This window comes from Myotis myotis, unplaced genomic scaffold, assembly GCF_014108235.1.
Source record: "Myotis myotis isolate mMyoMyo1 unplaced genomic scaffold, mMyoMyo1.p scaffold_m19_p_33, whole genome shotgun sequence".
NCBI lineage: Eukaryota > Metazoa > Chordata > Mammalia > Chiroptera > Vespertilionidae > Myotis > Myotis myotis.
In genome coordinates, this window is record NW_023416339.1 from 626986 (window position 1) to 650025 (window position 23040).

General features: G+C 49.8%; 1 protein-coding gene and 1 long non-coding RNA gene across 2 annotated transcripts in view; both read right to left on the reverse strand.

Moving 5' to 3' along the window:
• The window catches only part of LOC118652680 (adhesion G protein-coupled receptor E2-like), a 79865-nt gene that overhangs the window by 27085 nt on the left and 29740 nt on the right, over positions 1-23040 (reverse strand). The window contains 2 exon segments of the mRNA XM_036302734.1: positions 258-416; positions 858-983. Coding sequence (XP_036158627.1) covers positions 258-416; positions 858-983 — 285 coding nt within the window.
• On the reverse strand, positions 18116-21780 carry LOC118652709. Its single transcript, XR_004966682.1, has 2 exons — positions 21702-21780; positions 18116-18485 (listed from the first exon to the last, which is right to left on the reverse strand). It is a non-coding gene; the product is annotated as an uncharacterized LOC118652709 (long non-coding RNA).

The following is a 23040-nucleotide window of genomic DNA, read 5'->3' on the forward strand; positions in this document are numbered from 1 at the left end:
TTACCAGTGATTTCTGAATAAGTGTCCTGGCTGGTGCTGCATACACAGCTGTCAGGTAGCAAAACCAGGACTTGGGTCTTTGGCTCTCATGCCACCCTCCTCCCTGTGCTAGTGGGACAGGCACAGGCAAACTTGTCCCCACTCAGACCTGGAGGCTGCACCCATCACCAGGGCCTGGCACCCTGTATGCTGCAGGAATGGCTCTGGTGACTCCAAAACCCATGGACAGGGAGATGGAAGATGCGGGTCATTCTTACCTTGACACGTGTTCTCACTCTCATTACTGAACTTTGCTGCCCCAGAAACAAGCCTGAATCCTGGGATGCATGTGCAGTAGTAGCTCCCCACCGTGTTATGGCAGTCTGCGACTCTTCCACAGAGAGTCCCTGGCTTGTCTTGTTCACATTCATCAATGTCTGCAACAAAACGGGATAAAGGGTCACCTCCCAAAGCCATGAGTGCCCTCAGGGCAGAGAGCCTGGTCCCATACCTAGCATGGAGCCTGATGCTCAACCAGTGTCTTTTGGGAAATAATTAGACTCAGGCAACATTGCTGTGGCTGGAGCAAGCCATTCCTGAAACCCACCAAATCAGCTCTGCTCTGCTCAGCTTTCTGTCTGTCTCCTGGATTTAGATACAGGAGGAAGTGCTGAAGTGGTGGGTGGGTGGAAGCTCTGCATCCCCCGCCCCAGCTCCTCCCTCTGTACGAAGCCATGTTTATTCACTTCTCATTTTCCACCTTCATTTCTTTTTCTTTCTCTTTTCTCTGTCCTTCATGCTGGTCTGAAAACAAAGGCTGAGGCCACCAACCACCATCCCGTCTCCATGTAGCCCTCCACCACCCCAAGCCTCTGTACCTTCACAACGATCCTTGTAGCTGATGTCAGTCTCCCCAGATGAAGATTTGAATCCTGGGTTACAGCGACAGGCAGTGCCATTGACACATGAGGAGTTTGCAGGGCACGGCCGGCGACAGGCAGAGGCTGTGGGACGGAGACCATGGTCAGAAGATGAGGGCTGAGCCAGAGGCTGGGGAGGGGTGTTGGGAGGGACAACCCTGAGCTTCTTCCTGCAACAGGCCTTTCTCTGCGTGGGCTGAGAGGTGCGGGTGGGGTTGGGACTCTGGCTGTGGACTGAGTTACTCCCAGCAGACTCACCCCTGGTGTTCTGGGGTCCATCTTCCAACAGAATCAGCAGGACACACAGCGCTGGAACAGAGTGATGGAGGGTCAGGGGGGGACACAGAACATGGAAGGGAGGCCTGAGGGTGACACATCTGATGGAAGGGGCTGCTCACCCCTCCCAGGCTCGGGCTCTGTCCATTACTCAAGGAGAGAGTGGGCAGGTGGCACCTCCCTGGCCTCCAATGCCCATGGCCAGAGGGTCTGCACCCATCGCCTGATGGTGGCTTTCAGGAACTGAAGGATGGGGAGGGGCCTGAGCCTGGCAGGGGTCTTGGCTTCTGTTGACCTGTGGGCAGCAGTTCAGGAAACATACTGGAGCCAATTGGCCTTGGTTCTAATCCCAGACCTTGGTAAGGTGCCTCAGTTCCTCAGTTTCCCCTTCTGTAGAAAGGGGATGAAGAGGAGACCCATTTCCTAGAGTGTGAGAGTTAAGCAGACAAGTACTGCCTGGTGTGTCAGAGTGCTTACTGTCATCATTTCTTTATGTGAAAATGAAGGGGTTGGGCCAGGTGTCCTCTCAGAACTCCCAAATCGAAGGTGCTCCAGCCCACACCCTTCCTCAGGGACACAGGTGCAAGCCCACTGCACCCACATCTGTCCACCACAATGACCAGCTTGGGACCCAGTGGTGACATTTCACGCCCTGGCTCCCTGCACACAGGAAGATGCTGGGGGCTCATGTTATGGGTGGTGCTGCATAGATCCCCCAATCCTGCTCTTCAGGGGTACCCCATCCCAGGACATGTCCTGGGGGTTCTCCTTAAGTCAGCAGGGTGTCTAGAGATGAGGACCCATACATCAAAAAGTCAAAGAGACAGAGTTGGAGAGAAAATAAAGAGGAGGTGGAGGAGAAGAAAAGAGAGAGAGAGAGAGAGAGAGAGAGAGAGAGAGAGAGAGAGAGAGAAGACACAGAGAAATGGAGAGAGAAACAGAGAGGCAGAGTTAAGAAGACAGTGATCTAGAGAGATGGGCAGAGAAATACGGAACTCCTGGAAAGGAAGAGACACAGATGCCAGAGATTAGACAGAGAGACATGGAGAGATAGAGAGATTGAGAGCCAGATAGAGAAACAGAAGGGGAAGAGAGGGAGGGAGGGCAGTCGCCTTGGTAGCAGGTGAGGTATGCGGAGGGCTTGAGGGATCCATCCAGTCCTTATAGCTCTAGAGACGCTGGGAAGGCAGCCCAGACCCACATAATCCAGGGAGACCAAATGGGTGGGAGCGGTTGGAGGGATGTGGGCCAGGGATGCAGGCAGGAGTGAGTCACTTCCTGGGCCAAATGAAGGGATAACTCATGGCTCCAATTCCCCTATGGAAGGGCTTCCAGTAGCCCATGGAGGGGCTCCCAGGGGAATTTTGGGATGGATCCTTGTGAGCACAACTTGAGGAGCTGTGGAGGGTGCAGACTGGAGGGTTCCCTGAGCACTTAGTCCCAATGTCCAAACTTGATACCCCTCAGGCCAGCAGAGGGCAAAGCCCCCATACCCTCCCCGAGGCCCTCGCAGATGCAGTGAACAGGCTAGAACTCCTGTCGTCCTCCTCTCTGGCCACAGGGTTTGGTTAGTTCTCCCTTTGGTGGAAAACTACTTCCTCTTCCTCTTTGAGACCACAAAATGGCCTTCTCTGGCAGGGTGGGCCCTGGGCCGATTTGTAGCACCTTCCATGCTCACAGCTGCTGAAGGAGACAGAGGGTCTGTTTATGTCCACTCTGCAGATGGACAAACTGAGGCTCAGAGTCCAGAAAAGGCTTATGGAGAAACTGGTGAAAAGGGGGCTGGGGAAGATGGAAGTGAGGGGTCAAGTTCCCCAGACCCTGCAGGGAGGGGTTCTCTGTGCTGAGCTGGGCTTTCCTGCCCCACCACAGAGGCTGCCTGGCCAGACCTCCACCTGGGGCCCAGCACATCACCCAAACAGGAGCCTGGAGAGGGGTGGCTGGTCACTGCTCCCAGTCCCATCTGGTTTGCATTCCCCTAGCTGAGCCCTGGGCAGCCAGATTCCTGCCTGGGCCCCCTGTGGCAGGGGTGGGGCAGTCATTCTCTCCTTGCTCCTCCTGCCAAGGATTCCCCCCCTGCCCCCAGGCCTGCAGTCCTTCCCCCAGACCTACCAGTGAAATAATAATAATAATAATAATAATAATAGTAACAACAACAACAATAATGTTTACTTAATTCTTACTGTGAGCAAGGACTCAACCCTTAACACAAGCCTGTAAATTCTAGACCAGTCTTGCTCTGCCCCATTTCTCAGACGTGGAAAGTGAGGATCAGGGGCTCTGTGACTTGCCCTTCTGACACTTTGCCGCCTTCAGCTGTGCTCCAAAGGGACTCAGCAAATTTACTAAAAATCATCTAATTATAACCATGCAACAGGCAAATTACATGCTATGTCAATTACACCTCACCTTGATAAAAAACACACAAAAAACAGCTCACGCCTGGCACCCTGGGCCAGCACAGGGAGCCCCATCCTGGTGGCCTGAGGAGTTTTGATTGGCACCCCAGAGGTCATTTCTTAACTCTCTTTGTTACCTGGTTGCCCAGGCAACAAGCTGCCTTGATAACCATTAGAGCCACTCTGGGTGGAGTGGGAAGGGAGGCAAAGGGGAAGGCACAGCAGAGCTCAGGTTCAACCCACAGTAGCAAAGCCCTTCTAGGCACAGCTGAGGCCCAGCTGGGTCTCCGGGCTTCCCCTGCCACACAATGGGAGAAGTGTGGGGGTCACCCCATTGTGGAAGGGTCCCGCCTTAGCTCCCTAGCCCCCTCTCTGCCATCTGTTATGAGTGACTTCCTGAGGGGGTCACAGCACTCATTCGCCCCCTCTCTTCCACCTGCTTCAGTTTCCCCTCTTAGGGAGCAGCTTCCAAAGTGGATCTGGAAGGAGCGTGGAGATCCCTCTGGGGTGGGGAACAGACCCTTAGAGCACCCTGGGGGTTCCTGCCCAGGCATGAAGGTTCCCTGGGCACTGCCAGGTGCTCTCCCATGTGCCGTGGCTCCCGCCTAACCATGTGGCTTCCTCCATGTCAGGCCCCTGAGTTGCCAGCGGTGCCTCCTATTTCTCCTTGGTGGGAGTGGGCAGACAAGGAAGTGAAGGCACCAAAGGGGTGCTGCCAGGAGTTCCCTTATCCCTCTTATAGGGTCCCCAAATTCTCACCATGGAGGATGTGAAAGGCATGCAGGCGGGGAGCTCCCATGGTCTGGGCAGGGTGGTTCTGTATTCACAGGCTGGGCAGTTGTGCATCCTTTTGTGTCCTCCTGGCCCTTATACAGTGTGTGAGTGGGGGTGCCCCAGGTCCCTCCCCGGAACTGGTGGAGCAGCTGGAAGCCTACAGGAAGTGAGTAAAAACACAGACGGGGTGTGTGTGTGTGTGTGTGTGTGTGTGTGTGCAAATGCACTGCTGCCCGCCACTCCCTGACCACAGAAGTGTAACCTGCTCTCAGATCCTTTGTCAGCAGCTCCACTGTTTGAATTTCTGACAAACACGCTGAGCCCTGGGGCTCTTGGCACTCAACCCAGGGCAAATGGGGGCCGTGAGCACCAGGGTGGGGGAGTCTTGCCTGGAGGTCTATTCAGCTTCGTCAGAAACCCCTCGCTTTGGGGACTCCCCTGTGCACGGCTATGGCATGTCCTAGTCTCCAAAGCCAGCTCCTGAGCAAACATTCCCCTTCTCCTCCCCACCCATTTTTCAGAGGAGGAAACTGAGGCACAGAGAGTTCAGAGTCCAGTAGGAGCTGCAGGAGCGTGAAGGTGTCAGGGATGCCAGGCGGGCACCAAGAAAAGACATGTCAGACACCCAGGCACCACCACGCTGGAGACAGCCTTTCTGGGCGAGGTTTCCCCTGGTGAGAAACTTACATTTCAGGGGAGTGTGGGCACCACGTTAACCCACAGAGAATCACAGATAGAAGAGCTGTTTCCTTTTTGAATAAGTCCCATGACTGGCTTGTCTCTGGGGCCATCTAGCAATTTTTAAAATCTGTTATTACTTATAAAGCACTTAATCCAGGCCGGGCCTGTCTGTAGGTGCTGTGCCTATTTCAACCCGTTGACTCTGCGAACCCCTATGAGGCAGGTTTGTTTCTGCTCCCCATTTACGGGGGGAGCCTGAGGCACAGCTAACCAGTAGCTCAGCAGAGATCAGGGCAGGAGAAGGTCTCTAGGGTGCTAATGTGTCTTTAACCTGAGTGGCCCTGAGGTTTATCCAGATAGCCACCATGGTGTTATGTTCCTTGTGTTATTATTTTAAGTTTAGGGAGTCCCAGGGCAACAAAAAGGGTTTTCCAGTGATAACACTGTTAATGTAAAAACATTCAAACCTGTATAGAATGTTTGTGAGTTTATTTGAGGCAACTGTTGTGGATGAAAAGGTCCACATCCTGACCTGACTGTTAGGTTAGGTGGCTCAGGAGGCGGCGCAAGAAATAGAGTCCAGTGAATCAGAAAAGAAAGGAAAGGAAAAGGTTTATTCTGCGTCCCCGGGAGACCCACGTACCCCAAGGACAGGACACGTGGATTCACGCCAACAGGGAGGGGGGCGCTTTTTTTATACTGCGGTTGGGTGAGGGGCGGGGACATGAGCTGAGGAATTCTCTGCTGCAGGGAATGGGCGGAATATTCAGGACGAAGTTCTTATCTGTGTGGGGGTATGTGAATTCAGGGAGAAGAAGCTGGTATCTGTGTCTGGCACCTTGATCTGTGAGAAATTCCAGGGGAAGTCCATTATCTTGTCATGTCTGCATGTATCCGATCCTGGGCTCTCTCCGACCTAACACTGACAAGCTCAGGGGAGGCCTGCATGGTGGTCTTGCAAACTCAGAGACCTAAAGTAACCACAAAGGATGGTCTGAAATTAAACTTTAAAAGCAGTTATGGTGGGCAGTTACGTCCTAGGCCAGTATCTTCACTGACAAGGTCAACCATTACCTTAACTGAGCCTATCTGTCTTTTTGCATCTATGATAACATAGACTTGAAACATCTGGGTAACTTGTAACTTCCCTTTTTCTGCAGCCTCTGGAGCACAACCAAAGGTGCTGGTCACCAGGACAGATGTCACAAATTCTTTCATTATCATGTTAATTAATCCTGCATCCACCTAAGTATGTGTCCATTTTAATTTTTATCCAATCCCAGGGGTTTCCCCTGTTTTGCTTTATCTCTCCTCCTTAATCTATCACCAATGAATTTCATGTAACCCACCTACATTCCTCCTTTGATTGCAATGTATAAATACAAATGTAACCTGCCATTCTCCAGAGCATTATCTCAATTCATTGAGGTTCTGCCTCCCGGAATATGTTGACAGTTTGGCTCAAATAAACTCACAAAAATTTTTACAGGTTTCAATGTTTTTTTTTACGTTAACACTGTCAACAATTGCCGGGAAACAGAATCTCAAGGGATTGGGATGATGCTCTGGAGAACGGCAGTTCTTCACCTTGTTGTATACATTACAATCAAAGAAAGACATAAATGGTTTACATGAAATCCATTGGTGATAGATTAGGGAGGTGGGAGAAAGCAAAGCAGGGAGATCGATGGGATTGGATAAAGTAAAATGATAGACACATACTTCTTTTACTTAGGTGGGTGCAAGATAGCTAATGTTATATTGTAAATCAGAAGACGCCTTAATCAATAAGCCAAATTTATTTGGAGTCCTGTTCATTTTCACTAGCGCTATGGGGCCCAGAGGAACTCTTGCTTCTCAAATTCTGGGGCCCAATATGATGGAAGTCTTTTCAATTTATATGTTTTTCAGCTCTTTGTTTTCCAAATTTGGAATGAGACTTCTGAACCTTCTGAGAAAAAGTCCTGTTTGCTTGGGCAGGGCTGTGAGACCATATTTCAAGGCCTGGCCTGGCGCCAGCACTGACAACTCTGCCTGGGGCATATTTTACGGCCTCTTTGGAGTGGGAGTAGTCTTATTTTCCCTATTATTTAAGCAAGCAAATGTTTACAGAGTGTTATGCCCAGATTTCAAGATTCCCAAGAGCCCACCAGGGAGCCAGCGAGTCCGAATCAAAAGCAAAGAGTCCTTTATTTTGAACTAGTTCGGCTCCCCGACCACACTCACAATGCAACGGTAAGCCCAGTGGCAGAGAGAGCCTAGCCCGATGGGACGAGGAGTTTTATAGGGGGGTGGAGTAAGGGCAGGAGAGAGGACTGTGGGCCCCGCTGATTGGCCAGGCGCAAGTCGGTGTCTCATTACACAGGATATGGTCATATTGATGGCGTGCACTTCCCTTGATTATCATTGGTTAGTCCAGAGAAATCCTGGGTGTGGCTAGCAGAGGCTTGGGTTTCTGGGAAGAAGCCTTGCCGAGCACATGGCTCTGCCCAAAAATGGAGGACCCAGGGTAAGATGGAGGGCATAGCCCTCGCCCTTTCACAGAGTAGCAGGGTTAAAATTTTAAACAGCAGTTTTTACGCAAGATGGAGGTTACTATACCTTCACTAACAGTCAACAATGAACATGATAACAAAAACAATGAAGGAATTTATGGTCTCTGTCCTGATGTCCAGGTGCATTTGGCTGTGTGCTGAGGGATCTGTAAAAAGGGAAGTTACAAGTTACCCTGACATTTCACAAGGATGTTATCTTAGATGCAAAAAGACAATAGGCTCAGTTAAGATAAAGGTTGACCTTTATCAGGGAAGATACTGTTTTAGGACAGGACTACCCACTATAAACTGATTTTAGTTAAAGTTTTAATTTTAGAGCAGTGGTTCCCAATGTGGGACACAGGTTCCATAGGGGGACAATTTGATTTTTAAGGGGGACAATTAGAGAATGAGTTACCAACAGTGAATTTTTTACATTGCTTATGGTTCTAGGGGCCTCATATATAATATATAAATATATATTGTGACATTTATGCATTTCAGTTCTCTATTATATGTTTTGAAACTTTATTTGTTATTTTTAATATCACTTCATATTATTATTATTGTTATATTGTAAATTAGTGAGCTAAAACAGAAGACGCCTTAATCAATAAGCCAAATTAATTTGGAGCCTTTTATTTTGCTGGCAGGCTCAGAGGAAATATTGCTTCTCAAACTCTGGGCCCCAATATGGAGGGAGCTTTCCCTATTTATACTTTTTCCAGTTCTTTGTTTTCCAAATTTGGAATGAGACTTCCGGACCTTCTGAGAAAGAAGTGCTGTGAGCTGGGAAGGGGCCATGAGACCATATCTCAAGGGCTGGCCTGGCGCCAGCACTGACAACTCTGTCTGGGGCATGGTTTACGGCCTCTCTGGAATGGGAGTAGTCTTATTTTCCCTATCATTTAAGCAAGGAAACATTTACAGAAGCCAAAATATCAGGGTTAAAATTTCAAACAGCAGTTTTTATATAAGATGGAGGTTAGTATGCGTCATTATTATTTAACAATTTCTTAGTGATTTCTTCCTCAGGACTTCAACTGTCCTTTTGTTCTTTTATTTTTCTCTTTCATGGATGCTATGCTCTTTGGAAGCTTGTTTAGACCAAGTTAGTGGCCTTTTAGGTTTCCTCCATGGGACTAGGAGTTCACTTTTTGAATAATAAGAATTATATGCATGGGGAGGGGGCATTAGGATTTTAGAGATGCTTAGGTGGGGCATGGCCCCAAAAAGGTTGGGAATGAGAAGGCTAAAAAGGGCTAATTCAAATGTAATCCTGATATTTGTGGGGGGGCGGAGGGGGGCTAGCAATTGGAATCCATGCCAGCAAGCTAACCTATAATTAAGTCATTACCTCCTTCCCAGAAACTGGTCTTGCAGAATCTGTTACAGAGGCCATAAACCTGTGAACAGTGCAGTGCCCAGAGGGAGGGTTATTATCGCTGGTGCCTGGCCAGGCTATCAGATATGGCCTGGAGACCCCCAACACCTGAGGGCCTCTTCCAAAGCCCATGAAAAGGACCAGAAGCATAATCCATATTTGCGGGACAAAGACCACATGGAGATATAAAATGAAGGCCCCTGCATGTTTTGGTATTCTGATTTGGGAATTATTTCCCGGAGTCCGCCGGTGTAATTAAAACAGTGTCTCTCCACTTCTTCAAAGCATTCAAGGATGCAAAAGTGTAGAAAATATAATGTAAAGTTAAGCAGGTTCTCCTGCAAGGTCCCATCTCTGTCCATCTCATCGTGGAAGAAGTACAAGCTTGTCTTCAGCAGGGCCAGAATTAAGGTCATTGCCCAGAATTTCTGTTCTCTATTAAAAGCCAATCCAGTCCAGCCACCAGCCATGCACCTGATTAAGGTCACATGGCTATTGTGGATGAAAAGGGCCACATGCTAACCTGACAAGCTAGGGGAGGCCTGCCTGGCAGTCTTGCAAACTCAAAGAACTAAAGTAACCACAAAAAGTGGTCTGAAATTAAACTTTAACTAAAAGCAGTTATGGTGGGTAGTCACCTCTTAGGCAGGTATTTTCACTGACAAGGTCAACCTTTCCCTTAAGTGAGCCTATCTGTTTGTTTTTTTTTGCATCTATGATAACATCCTTGAAATGTCTGGGTAACTTGTAACTTTCCTTTTTCCAGACCCCTTGGGGCACAAACTAATGTTCCTGGGCACCAGGACAAGATGCCACAAATTCCTTCATTGTTATGTTATCATGTTAATTGTTGATTGTTAACTATCTTGCACCCACTTAAGTATGTGTCCATTATTTTACTTTTTATCCAATCTCAGGGACTCCCCCCTCCCCCACTCCCCACTTTGTTTTCTCCTGCCTTTCTAATCTATCACCAATGGATTTCATTTAACCCACCTATGTCCCTTCCTTCGATTGCAATGTATAAAAATGGATGACAAACTGCCTTTCTCTGGAGCATTATCCCAATCCGTTGAGATACTGCTTGCCAGCAATTGTTGATATTTTGGCAGTAAACTCACAAAAATGCTTTACAGGTTTGAATGTCTTTACGTTGACACTATGGAGGCGAGCACAGGAATACATAGGTTAGTGCGGGACACAGAGCAAGAGGGAAAACAAGAAGAGCAAGTAAGAGAGAGAGAGAACTCCTTGTCTGGGGATTTTAACCTTTTAACATTTTGTGAGTTTGTGATGGGGTCCATCCCCTAGCCAAGTAGTGGGGAACCTTTTTCTGCCAAGAACTACTTGGATATTTATAACATCACTCACAGGCCATACAAAATTCTCAACTTAAAAATTAGCCTGCTATATTTGGTCAAACATTTAATTCCCTCACCCCCAATGCCTTGGCAGGGCCAGACCAAATGATTTTGAGGGTAGGACATCCCCACCCCTGCACAGGCCAGGGGAGTCACACCCGCCTATGCCTGGCAGAGTTTCTTTATGCTGCTGTTGGACCAATCAGGTTTGTTCATGGTCGCTTGTGGCAGATGATATTTTGAGCGGGAAGTTTGTACAGCTGCACCATGGCCATTCTGAGAAGTCCCGGGTGGCCGTTATTGTCCAGCAGGATGTTAGCACAGCTGTGAATTGGTCGTTCTGGTAGGTCCTGGGGGACCGCTATTGTCCAACTCAGCGGGTGGGATTGGGAAAGTCCCTATTTTCCCATCCTCAGACCTTACATCCCGACCTCTTTGGTGATATAGGATGATGACCATTCTGACTACTTCGAGCTGAACCGGGCCATGTTTAATCGAGGCCAGGAGTTGGGGGGTCTTGGAGTACCGGGCTGTAAGGGTGTAGGAGGAGCTGGTTGATCGCCACCCAAGAGATTTCCTGCATGCGGGACTGCAAAAACTTAAAAATGCAGGGAGCAAGCATTAGGATTAGGCTGAGGGTTAGTAAGGGGGTGAGTACGGGGAGTATCCATTGCATCATTCCTCCCTCCCACCATCCCGCAAAGGGGCCTCCCTCCCATCGGCGTTGTCTCATTTCCTCCCCCAGTTTACTGAGGAGGTCAGTTTCATTGATGTAGTAGCAGCATTCCTCTCGCAGGAATAGGCAAGCGCCACCCTTGTCTGCCGTAAGCAGGTCGAGGGCCCGCCTGTTTTGCAGGGCGACTCTGGCCACTGATGTTATTTGGTATTGCAGGGAGGCTAAAGAGGCAGTGGAGGCTTCTAGGGCTATCTGTAGTTTCCCTTCTAGCTCCCGAGAGGAGGAGCCGCTGTGACCTCGAGCACCTCCACCCAGGCCCCCCGCTGCCAGAGAGGAGGCCAGGTAGAGAACAACCACTACGGGGAGAAAGATAGCGCGTTTTAAGCGGGCGGGGGCTGGCAAGAGTTTTTCTAGAAACTCCCCTTGTCCATACATGGTTAACTGGGGGACCAGGGAAGCTGGTAGCAGACCTATGTCAAAGGTGATATAGCCTTTGTGAGGGTACCTTTACACCAGAAGAACCCTCCAGGGGGTGCCTGGATGGTCATGTTGACTTGAACCGTGATGTTGCAGGAAGCCAGGCTCGGTTGGGAGGAGTAGCAGACCCACGGGAAATCTGGTCCTGTGTACACAGGTGCTTCTGTAAGATTTTGAAGCTGCGGGGATGTAGGGCTTGAGAGGTTAAAGGGAGTGGATAGGAGGACCGCTGTAAGCAGAGGGCTTCCGAGGGCAGCACACAGAAAGCAGTTGGAGGCATTTCCTATTGATGTGTTATTTAGGAGGGTTATTCCTGCTCTAATGACTGTCAGCCAGGAGAAAGGGTGAGTCGATTTGGTTGGGGAGGGAACCTGCTTTTGCAGAGAGGTTTCCTGTTCAATAATGGTGTCTGTCATATCCCCTAAGGCCTGGATTGTTACGGGGAGGATTCGAATGTATGCCTGGTATATTTGAATACCTCCCACTGGGGTTGCGGCATTGTGCCAGCTGTATATTTTCCCTTCTACCCCCTGAACCCAGCGGTCATCCCAGGAGTCAGATATACTCAGAATATAGGTCCCCCTCCCATCAGAGGTCAGTCTATGGTTACGGTACTGGGTCCCCACTGTGTCTAGTATGCTCTTGTGAATTCTGCATTGGGCATATGGGCACCCTCCATAAAACGGTACCTCATATCCCTTGCAGATTGGGTCAGTCTGGTCATACTGAAAACAGATTGCTGGGGATATTGCTAGACCACCCGTGAATGGCAGATTCTGGTTAAGCTTAATGGTGATTAAGGCCTGGCAGCCTCCAGGTTGGCAGTCTCCTGTCCCCATGATGCGGCCCGTCTTTGGGTCCTTGGCATAGAATCTCCATACAAAAGGATTAGTCTGAAGGGCTAGCCCTGCCGGGGCTAGAAGGAGGAGTATTACCGCAGAGAAGGGATCCAGCCGTCGTTTGGGCTGAGCTAGCCAGCAGAGGGTGCAGAAGGCGAAGGAAAAGAAGAGGAAAAACCCGCCCGCCCCCAAGAAGGTTAGGATAGCTGTGCAGGGTCGAGTCCAACAGGGCCAGGTAGAGGAATTACTTAGGCCTTGTAAATTTGAGGGTGGTGGGGCCAACTGTATGGACTTGCCAGTCAGGTTGAGGAGGGGCCCGTTTAAGTCTGGAGACATGATACCAGTGAGGCTTACCCAGGAGTTTGGCAGCTGTTGGGGTGGTCAGGATAACTATGTGGGGCCCCATCCACCGGGGTTCCAAAGCCTTGGGAGCAAGTTCCTTGAGAAGGATGGTGTCCTCGGGATGCAGGGATTCAGCCTTCTCTGCGCCTGCGACCTGGAGGAGTGCTTGGTCCGTGTGTTCCTGAAGGAGAGAGCGTAACAGCAAGAGAAAAGGAAGATATTCAGCCAACGGCGGGACTGTTGTGGGGAGGTTATGGTTGATCAGAAATGGCCATCCATAGAATAGCTCGAAAAGACTGAGGCCTGTGGGAGCCCGGGGGGTGGCTCTGAGACGGGCTAGGGCCAGGGGTAGGAGATTAGGCCAGCCCTGGCCTAGCTCAAGAGTGAGCTTAGTAAGCTGGGTTTTTAGAAGCCCGTTAGTCCTTTCAACCTTACCCGATGACTGGGGGCGGTAAGGGATGTACAGTTTCCAAGTGATGTTCAGGGCCTCTCCAACTAGCGGGACGACAAGGGATGTGAAGGCCGGGCCGTTGTCAGTCTGGATAGACACCGGTAGTCCAAAACGTGGGATGATGTGACTGAGGAGTATCATGGCTACTGTTTTGGCCATTTCACTGGTTGTGGGCAGAGCTTCAATCCAGCCTGAAAAGGTATCAACTAGAGTGAGGATAAATTTGAATTTTTTATGGGTGGGCATGTGGGTGAAGTCAATCTGCCAGTCCTCAGCTGGCAGGTGTCCCCTTAGCGGATGGGTGGTCTGACGGGGATGTAGCCCACCCTGCGCATTTGTGGCTGCGCAGATGGAGCAGGCTTTGTGGACAGCTATGATGGATTGTTTTAGGGCAGGTAGAAAGAATAGAGGCTGTAAGAAGCGGTGCAGTGCTTCAGGGCCTATATGAAGTGAGTCATGAATTTCTTTGAGTATCCGTTGCGCCTGGGTGGAGGGTAGGGCTATGAGATTGTTAATGGTTATCCATCCCTGAGGGGTTAGCTTCCCACCCTTATCCAGGAGACATTGCCGCTCATCTGGGGAATATTGTGGCTGTAAAGAGGGGGAGAAGAAGAGTGCCGTGGCCTCTGCAGGTGTCTGAGTGAGACACTGAGCTATGGCATCCGCTCTTGCATTTCCCCGTGCTACCCGGTTTGTCAACTGCTGGTGTCCTCTGCAGTGGATGATAGCGACCTCTGCTGGGAGCTGTAGGACATTTAAGAGTTTGTGGATGAGTTTGGCATTAATGACAGGGGACCCTTTAGTTGTTAGGTATCCCCACTCTTTCCAAATTGCAGCGTGGCTGTGGGCAATAAGAAGGCATATTTAGAATCCGTGTAGACGTTGACCCGCTTGCCTGCAGCCAGCTGCAGAGCCCAGGTGAGGGTGATGAGCTCAGCCTTCTGGGAGGTTGTACCTTCTGGGAGATTTTTTGCCTCCACCGTTGTGGTAAGGGTTACTACAGCATATGCCGCTTTTCTTTGGCCCTGTGAGGAGAGGACGGAGCTTCCATCTACGGAGTTAGGTCTGGGTCTGGCAAGGGTTTGTCTAACAGTCCCGTATGAGAGGCGGAGAGCAGGTCGGCTACTTCAGGGCAGGAATGGGATGGGCCTGTAGTCTCCTGTAATGGGAGAAGGGTAGCCGGATTCGGGGGGGGGGGGGGGGTACAAGCCTGCAATTTAATATCAGGGTTTTCGAGAAAGAGGAGGTGGAATTCCTGGATTCTTGAGGGTACGAGGATGTTGAGGACCCGATGGTTTAGGAGGTCTTGGAGCCTGTAGGGTGAACAGACCATGAGCGGTCCATGGAGTGTCAGTTTTAGGGCTTCCTTAGTCAGAGTAGCCGCTGCGGCTAGGGCGCGTAGGCAGGGCTGCCAACCCCAGAATGTCCCATCTAGCTGTTTGGAAAGAAAGGCGATCGGCCTGTAAGAGGGGCCGATTGGATGGGTTAGAACACCGTGGCGTTGCCAAGTCACTCGTCAGTGAAGAGCTGAAAGGTGAAGGAAGGATTTGGGAGGGTTAGGGGCAGCAAGGACTGGAGGGCTGTGCATAGGCGATGGAAATCTCGCGCTACTTCCCCAGGAGAGGTGAGGTCACCTGTGGGGACTTCCTTGGTGGCCTGATAAAGGGGCCTTGCCAAAAGGGCAAAGTTAAGGATCCAGTGTTGGACGAACCCAATGAACCCTAGGAAGGAGAGAATTTCGTCTGCATTCTTCGGAGGTGAGAGGTTTCTCAAGGCCGCTAAGAGGTTGCTCGTCAGAGAGCGAGTAGTTGGAGTCAGTTTTATTCCTAGATAGGTAACCTCCGGGAGGAATAGCTGGGCCCTTTTGGCAGAAACCTGATAACCTCTGCCTGCCAGGAAATTTAGCAGGCGGGTGGTCTGTCGGCGGGAATCCACCTCTGAGGGGCTGCAGAGTAAGAGATCATCTACATACTTCAGGAGAACGGATGGGTTGAGGTGGCATTCTTGGAGGTCTCTAGCTAGGGCCTGGCCAAATAAGTGGGGGCTATCCCTGAAACCTTGTGGTAGGACCGTCCAAGTTAGTTGTTGGGCCATACCCGTATCTGGGTCCTCCCAGGCGAAGGCAAACAGATTATAACTGTCTGGGTGTAGCGGGGAGGGGGTAAAGAAGGCGTCCTTAAGGTCGAGGACGATGAAGTGAGTGGTACCTGAAGGCATTCTGGATAGGAGGGTGTAAGGGTTGGGAACTACCAGGTGTAGGGGGACTATCGCCTGGTTGATTAATCTGAGGTCTTGCACGAGGCGGTATTCCCCCGCTGGCTTACGAACCAGTAGAATCGGGGTATTGTAAGGAGAGTCAGTAGGGATCAGGAGTCCTCAGTCCTGCAGACGGGAAATTAAGGGTTTTAGGCCCTGTCTGTGTTTGAGTGAGATTGGGAACTGAGGATGTCTGGGGAAAGAATTGGGGTCCCGCAGCGGAATTTGGACCGGAGGGTGATGCACAGCTACACTGGGGGAGGAAGTGTCCCATACAATGGGATTTACCTCAGTAGGGGAAATGGGCGGTTGTTGGGTTTGAGAAGGGTGTGTCGCGGCGCAGAGGAGCGCGAGAAGAGTGGAATGTGGGAGGGAAGGTAGGTGGATACTGGCTCCGAGGTGGTGTAGGATGTCTCGACCCAGTAAGGGAATTGGGCAGGAGGGAGTAACTAGGAAGGAGTGTGTAAAAAAGGTTTTTTCAAGTCGGCAGAGTACTGGGCCGGTGGCTAATGGGTGGGATGGTTGGACGTCAATTCCCACTACGGAGACCTGGGAAGGATGTAAGGGACCGGAGAAGGAAGGAAGGAAAGAGTAGGTAGCCCCCGTGTCTACCAGAAAGGTGGTTGACTTACCCGCTACCTGGAGGGTTACCCTGGGCTTGGTGAGGGTGATGGGGGGGTGTCCGATTCTGGGCTTTCTCAATCGTCTACGAGTCCAAGCATTGCAAGATCGAAGGCCGGGGCCTCAGGTCCCTCCCAGCGTAGAGGCGCCGAGAGTGAGCCGGTGGTCCCAGGACAATCGGATTTCCAATGTCCGGCCTTTTTGCACAGTGGGCATGGCTTGCGGGGAGGACGAGGGTTGGGGCAGATTTGGGCCCAGTGGCCTTCCTGATCACATTTGTAGCAGCGTCTTGGAGGAACGCCGCCTTTTTTTGGGACCCCCTTTCTAGCCGCTGACCTCAGGGTGGCCACCAGGGCCTGGGCTTGGAGGGTAGCTGCCTCCTTGGCCTGCTGTTGGCCGGCTACCTCTGCGTCTTCTTCGCGGGAGTTAAAGACTTTAATTGCCATGTTTACCAGGTCCCGTACCAGAGTTTGAGGACCCTGTTCTGCCTTTTTAAGCTTCCTCCTGATGTCCGGGGCTGACTGAGTGATAAAATGGGTCGCTAAGACCACATCCCCGGCAGGGTCTTCAGGGGAGAGTCGGGTATGGAGCTGCATGGTCTCCGTAAGGCAGCTTTGGAAAGTGGTTGGGTTTTCGTCTTTGTCCTGAGTGATTTCCCTGAGTTTGTCATAGTTAACTACCTTCTGAGCCACCCTTTCCATGCCTTCTATAAGGCATCGGAGCATGTAATCTTGGAGTCTCCTTTCTCCCTCCCATACAGATATCCCCAGTGGGGGTTAACTAGTGGCACAGCTTCTACTCCTGTTGCAGTGGTGGCATCAGCTATGTGTGCTCGGTCTGCATAGTCTCTTGCTGCTGCTTGGGCTTGGTCATGTTCATCTGCGGTCATGGTGCAAGTTAGAATTATGTGAATGTCATGCCAAGTAAGGTCATAAGCCTGAGAGAGGTATCTGAATTCCTTTATAAATTGGGTAGGGTTAGCAGAAAAGGAGCCTAGCCTCTTCTCTATAGAAGATAGATCAGCTAGAGAAAAGGGGACATGGACCCGGACGATTCCCTCAGGTCCTGCGACCTCTGGGAGAGGAGCTAGCGTCTGGGGGGTCTGAGGGGGAGTCCAGGTAGCAGTGAGGCTGGGGTGGTTTGACCTGGTCCGTCCTGCTATAGGGGACGAAACCAGTGGAGGTTTAGAGTCGTGGTATGAGGAGAAGCGGGAGTGTATGGAGGGGGAGGGGGATTCGACACAGACGGGAGTGGGGGGTAGAGTGCTGCGGGAGTCGGGGACGGTGTAGGGACGGGTGGAGGTGCCGGACCGGGGGTGCTGTGAGCGATTCTGGAGGGATGGTTAGTGCTGAGTCCTCCAGCTCCAGCGGGGGCGAGTTGCCTGTGAGTCACTGATCCGGAACCTGTGGAGTGGAAGCTTTCGGGTCTGTTTTAGCAAGAAGAATTTGGGTGGAAGAGCAGGTCATAGAGAGCTGGGGGCGAGAGCGGAGGTACCAAAAAGCCTGAACATAAGGGATTTCAGGCCATTTACCTGTTCATTGGCAAAAATTGGTTAGATACCAAAATCAAAAGTGCCGTCCTGGGGCCAGATGGAACCATTGTCCAGAGCATAGCGAGGCCATATTTCAGTGGATAATTGGATGAGGCGTCGCTTTCTCTGTTCGGTCTGATCATACCTAATTAATGGCAATTGGAGAGAACACACCCTAAGGATGTGTTGGAGCCCGGCTTGGGGGAATTGCTGCCCATACTGATTCAGGTCCTGGTCGGAGAGGTCTCTCAAACAGGAGTCCCCGGTTGGGAGAGAACTCCGAATACAGACAGAGACAGGGGACAGGCCATCTCGGGGGCATCCCCGCCAGAGAGGCAAATCTGGGGAAGATATCCCTGGGATACCTTACAGGAGGGCCCCTTGGCGCGGCTGCGACTACAGACAGGGGTGCCCTAGGAACACCGAATAGAACAGGTAGAGGCTTACCTCACTGCCAGGCAAAGATCGGTTTGGAGGCCGGCTGGTCTGGTCAGGGAGGTCCTGGCCAAAAGATGTGGCAGACCTCCCGGGTTTCGGCACCAAGATGTAAGGTTTAATCTGAGATGTAAAATTTAATCTGACCGAAGCCAATAAGTTGACCAAGACAAGCAGGGTAAGAGTGAAAAATCGCGTTTATTGAAAGCTTTCGGGTGAGGTCCTGTGGTCCGAGAGCACAGGCTGGGGGAGTCACACCGCCTATGCCTGGCAGAGTTTCTTTATGCTGCTGTTGGACCAATCAGGTTTGTTCATGGTCGCTTGTGGCAGATGATTTTTTGAGCGGGAAGTTTGTACAGCTACACCATGGCCATTCTGAGAAGTCCTGGGTGGCCGTTATTGTCCAGCAGGATGTTAACACAGCTGTGAATTGGTAGTTCTGGTAGGTCCAGGGGACCGCTATTGTCCAACTCAGTGAGTGGGATCGGGAAAGTCCCTATTTTCCCAGCCTCAGACCTTACATATATCAGATTATATTCTTCAAGAATCCTTAAACAAAGTAAATGAACAATTAATTAATAACAGCCTCTCAAATTATTGAATACCCTATTAAAAATAATTACAAGCCACTATGATTTTTTTTTGTTCAGAAAATCTAAAACTACCTGCAACTGACACTAACAGAGAACCACAGACTTCTACTCAAAGGGAGGTCCTCAGACCAGGACCTGCAGCATCAACATCACATGGGTGATTGTGTGATTTTCAGAATCTCAAGCCCACCGGGACCTGATAATTCAGATTCTGCATTTGAACTAGACTCCTGGGTGACTTGTATGCACAGTGAAGTTGGAGAAGTGCTTGTCTAAACTAGGTGTTGTCACCTTCTCATGCTGTCAATTGAGGCAGGATATTACGTGTGTTGGGCATTGTTGATGTCCAGCAGCATTCATCAGACATTGCCAAATAGCCCCTGAGGCACAGTCATCTCTGGTTGAGAATAGCTGTTCACAGTGAAAGCTAGAGGTATACTGACAGAATTCCAATCAAAACCCCATCTCTTATCAGTTTGACCTCTGAGCGGATCAGTAATCTCATTTGAGCCCTATTCCTGCAATGGGGAATAGAGAATGAGCTTTTCTAAAAATTACATCAGACAATTCTTATAAAATGCTTAGCTCAAGTATGTGCCATAACAATATCTAAATATATCTCTTACTAGAGGCCCAGTGAACAAAAATTTGTGCACTTGTGTGTGTGTGGGGGGGGTCCATTAGCCTGGCCTGTGCCCTCTTGCAGTCTGGGAGCCCTCGGGGGTGTGTACTTGCCAGTGGGGAGCAGGCCTAAGCTGCAGTCGGACATCCTTAGCACTGCTGAGGAGGCGGGAGAGTCTCCCTCTACCACCGCTGTGCTGGCAGCCATCAGCCTGGCTTGTGACTGAGCAGACTTCCCCCTGTGGGAGTGCACTGACCACCAGTGGGCATCTTCTGCATTGAGCTTCTGCCCCCTGGTGGTCAGTGTGTGTCATAGTGACCAGTCATTCCCAGTTGTTCTGCTATGAGGGTCAATTTGCATATTAACATTTTATTATATAGGATAGAGGCCTGGTGCAAGGGTGAAGGCGGCTGGTTTGCCCTGAAGGGTGTCCCGGATCAGGGTGGGGGTCCCGCTGGAGTGCCTGGCCAACCTGGGTGAGGGGTTGAGGGCCGTTTTCAGAGGTGGTTAGGGGTGATCAGGCAGGCAGGCAAGCAAGCTGTTAGGAGCCAATGGTCCCGGATTGTGAGAGGCAGTTGGACATCCCCCAAGGGGTCCTGGATTGGAGAGAGTGCAGCCTGGGCTGAGGGACCCCCCACCCCCATGAACGAATTTTGTGCACTGGGCCTCTAGTGTTAGGATATAAAATACTTAAAACATTGCTTCCTATTGACTGCAAAATAAACATAGTTGTTAGCAGTTGTTTGGTAAGAAGTCATATTTCTACTCCATTGCTTACATTTCCAAGATTTTCTTTTTACTCCCTCAACTTTTGGAGGACTAACTCATTGTAGAAAATAACCTTTGCTTTTGGCAAAATGTAGAAGGTACCAAGGAAACAAGTTCAGGACGAGCACACAATAGGAAGGAATGACTGACATTGAGTGTGATGTTATGATGACCTCTCAGCACCAGCAATATCTGAGACACATGCTTTCCTTTGTTTTCACTTGGGGCACTTTTTCTATACATTCTATACATTGTTTTTATTTGAAATCATGTATTTAGCTCAAGATATAAACCTTTCCTGTGTAATCATGGGCCAGAAAATATTATCTTGAGAGATATAGAAAGTTTAAGCATTATCACCAGAAAACTGCATTCTACTGGAAAGTTTAACCAGGAAGGCAGTCTGTGGAATATACCTATGTTTTTCTTTTCTTATTTATTTACTAGAGGCCCAGTGCACAAAAATTTGTGCACTCAGGGTAGGGGGAGGCCTCAGCCCGGACTATGCCCTCTTAAAGTCTGGGACCCCTCAGAGGATGTCCACCTGCTGGCTTAGGCCTGCTCCCTGGGGAATCGGGCCCAAGCTGGCAGTCAGACATCCCTCTGTCAGACTGGCAGCCCTCGAGGGATGTCCACTTACCAGCAGGGAGCAGATCTAAGCTGCAGTCGGATAGCCTTAGTGCTGCTGAGGAGGCGGGAGAGGCTCCTGCCACCACCGCTGTACTGGCAGCCATCAGCCTGGCTTGTTGCTGAGCAGAGCTCCCCCTGTGGGAGCGCACTGACTACCGGGGGCAGCTCCTGCATTGAGCATCTGCCCCCTGGTGGTCAGTGTGTGTCATAGTGACCAGTCATTTCCAGTGTTCTGCTATTAGGGTCAATTTGCATATTACCCTTTTATTATATAGGAGTGCCTGGCCAGCCTGGGTGAGGGGCTGATGGCTGTTTTCAGTCTGGTCAAGACCCCCCCGTGGGGACCCTCACCCGATGGAGGTTTGGCCAGCCTGGGTGAGGGGCTGATGGATGTTTTCTGGCTGGCCACACCCCCTTTAGGGTGGGGGGTCCCCACTGGGGTTCTTGGCCAGTCTGGGTGAGGGGCTGAGGGCCATTTTTAGGCTGGCCAAGCCCCCTGGCAACGGAAGCTCCCAGCCTCTCCTTTTTTTCTTTTTTCTTTTTATTCTGGGATTTATCTACCTTCTATAATTGAAACTTTGTTGCCTTGAGTGGAGCTCAGAGCCGGCTGTGTCAGGTGGGAAGCTTGGCTTCCTCCATCACTGGGCCACCAAGCCTCCTTGCTCCAGCCCCGTGGCTGCCGGCCGCCATCTTGGTTGGGTTAATTTGCATATAGTCACTCTGATTGGCTGGTGGGCATGGCTTAAGGCATAGTGAAGGTATGGTCAATTTGCATATTTGTCTTTTATTAGTGTAGATTATCGAGGTAGCATTGGTTAATAACATTATAGGTTATAATGTTAACATTGTATGTAATTTGGCATAATTCTATTTTTCTTCTCAGTATGTATCTGAGGAATATTTAAAAACCAATTCATGAAGATATATATATATACCCTTATATTCGTTGTAGCACTATTTACAATAGTCAAGATATGTAAACAACCTCTGTGTCCATTGATGTGTGAATCAACAAAGTGGTACATATATACACTGGAATACTACTCAGTCAAAAAAGATTAAGTATTGGCATTTGCAACAACATCAATCAGGAGAGTACTATCGTAAGTGAAATAAGTCAGAGAGAAAAGGATAATAATCATGTGATTTCACCTCTTTTTCTTTAGTGACCCACTTTTAGTTTTCTTAGAATTGACTTAATTTCCTCTTTTATGCTGTCAATCCATCACCTTTTACCTGGGAAAGAGATAAAACTAAAATGATGGAAATGGCCAAGAATAAATAAACAAATAATAATAAAAACATCAAGTCTTTTCTTAGTTTTTCTAAATTTTTTACTTGAAATATTTCAGACCTATGGAAATTTGAGGAACATCTATGTACCTTTCATCAATTATTGTTTTGCCACATTGATCTATCTCTTTATGCATACATTAACACACACTTTCATTTAATATCAAATTTACAAACTTATGTAATATATGAAACTCACATAACATAAATTAAATACTTTCATGGTGTACAATTTAGTGGCATTTAGTACATTTGCAATATGCACTAATCCTTCTATCTAGTTCTAAAACATTTTCATCACCCCAAAGAAGACTCCATGCTCATTAGGTAGTCATTTCCCACCACCCTCTTCCAATCCTGGCAAACACCAACCTACTGTCCGTCTCCACAGATTTACCTACACTGGATATTTCATATAAATAGACTTTTCCAATATAAAACCATTGTGTCTGAATTCTTTTACCTAGAATTTGTTAGAGATTCATCCATGTTGTAGCATTGTTATTGGCTGAATTATATCTCCTCAAAATTCATGTTGAAATCCTAACCCCCAGGACCTCAGAATATGACTATACTTAGACAAAGGGTCTTTACATTGTTTTATGCTTTTGTTGTTAATCCGAGGATATTTTTCCATTGATTTTTAAGAGATTGGAAGAGAGAGGGAAAGACAGAGAGAAACATTGATGTGAGATGTGAGAAAAACACATTGATTTCATGCAAACAGCCATCAGCCCCTCACCCAAGCTGGCCATACATCATGCGGTGAGGGTACCCGCTGGGGGGCTCAGCCAGCCTGAAAACGGCCCTCAGCCCCTAGCCCAGACTTGCCAAACCTTCATGGGGTGAGGGTCCCCAGTGGGGGGCTTAGCCAGCCTGAAAACAGCCTTCAACCCCTCACCCAGACTGGCCAGGGACCCCAGCAGTACCCCTCACCCTGAAGGGGCTGTGGCCAGCCTGCAAACAGCCCTCAGCCCCTCACCCAGGATGGCCAGGTCACCAGCAGGGACCCCCACCCTGAAGGGGCTGTGGCCAGCCTGCAAACATCCCTCAGCCCCTCACCCAGGCTGTCCTGGCACCCCAAGAGGGACCCCTACCCTGAAGGGGCTGTGGCCAGCCTGCAAACAGCCATCAGCCCCTCACCCAGGCTGGCCAGGCACTCCTATATAATAAAAGGGTAATATGCAAATTGACTCTA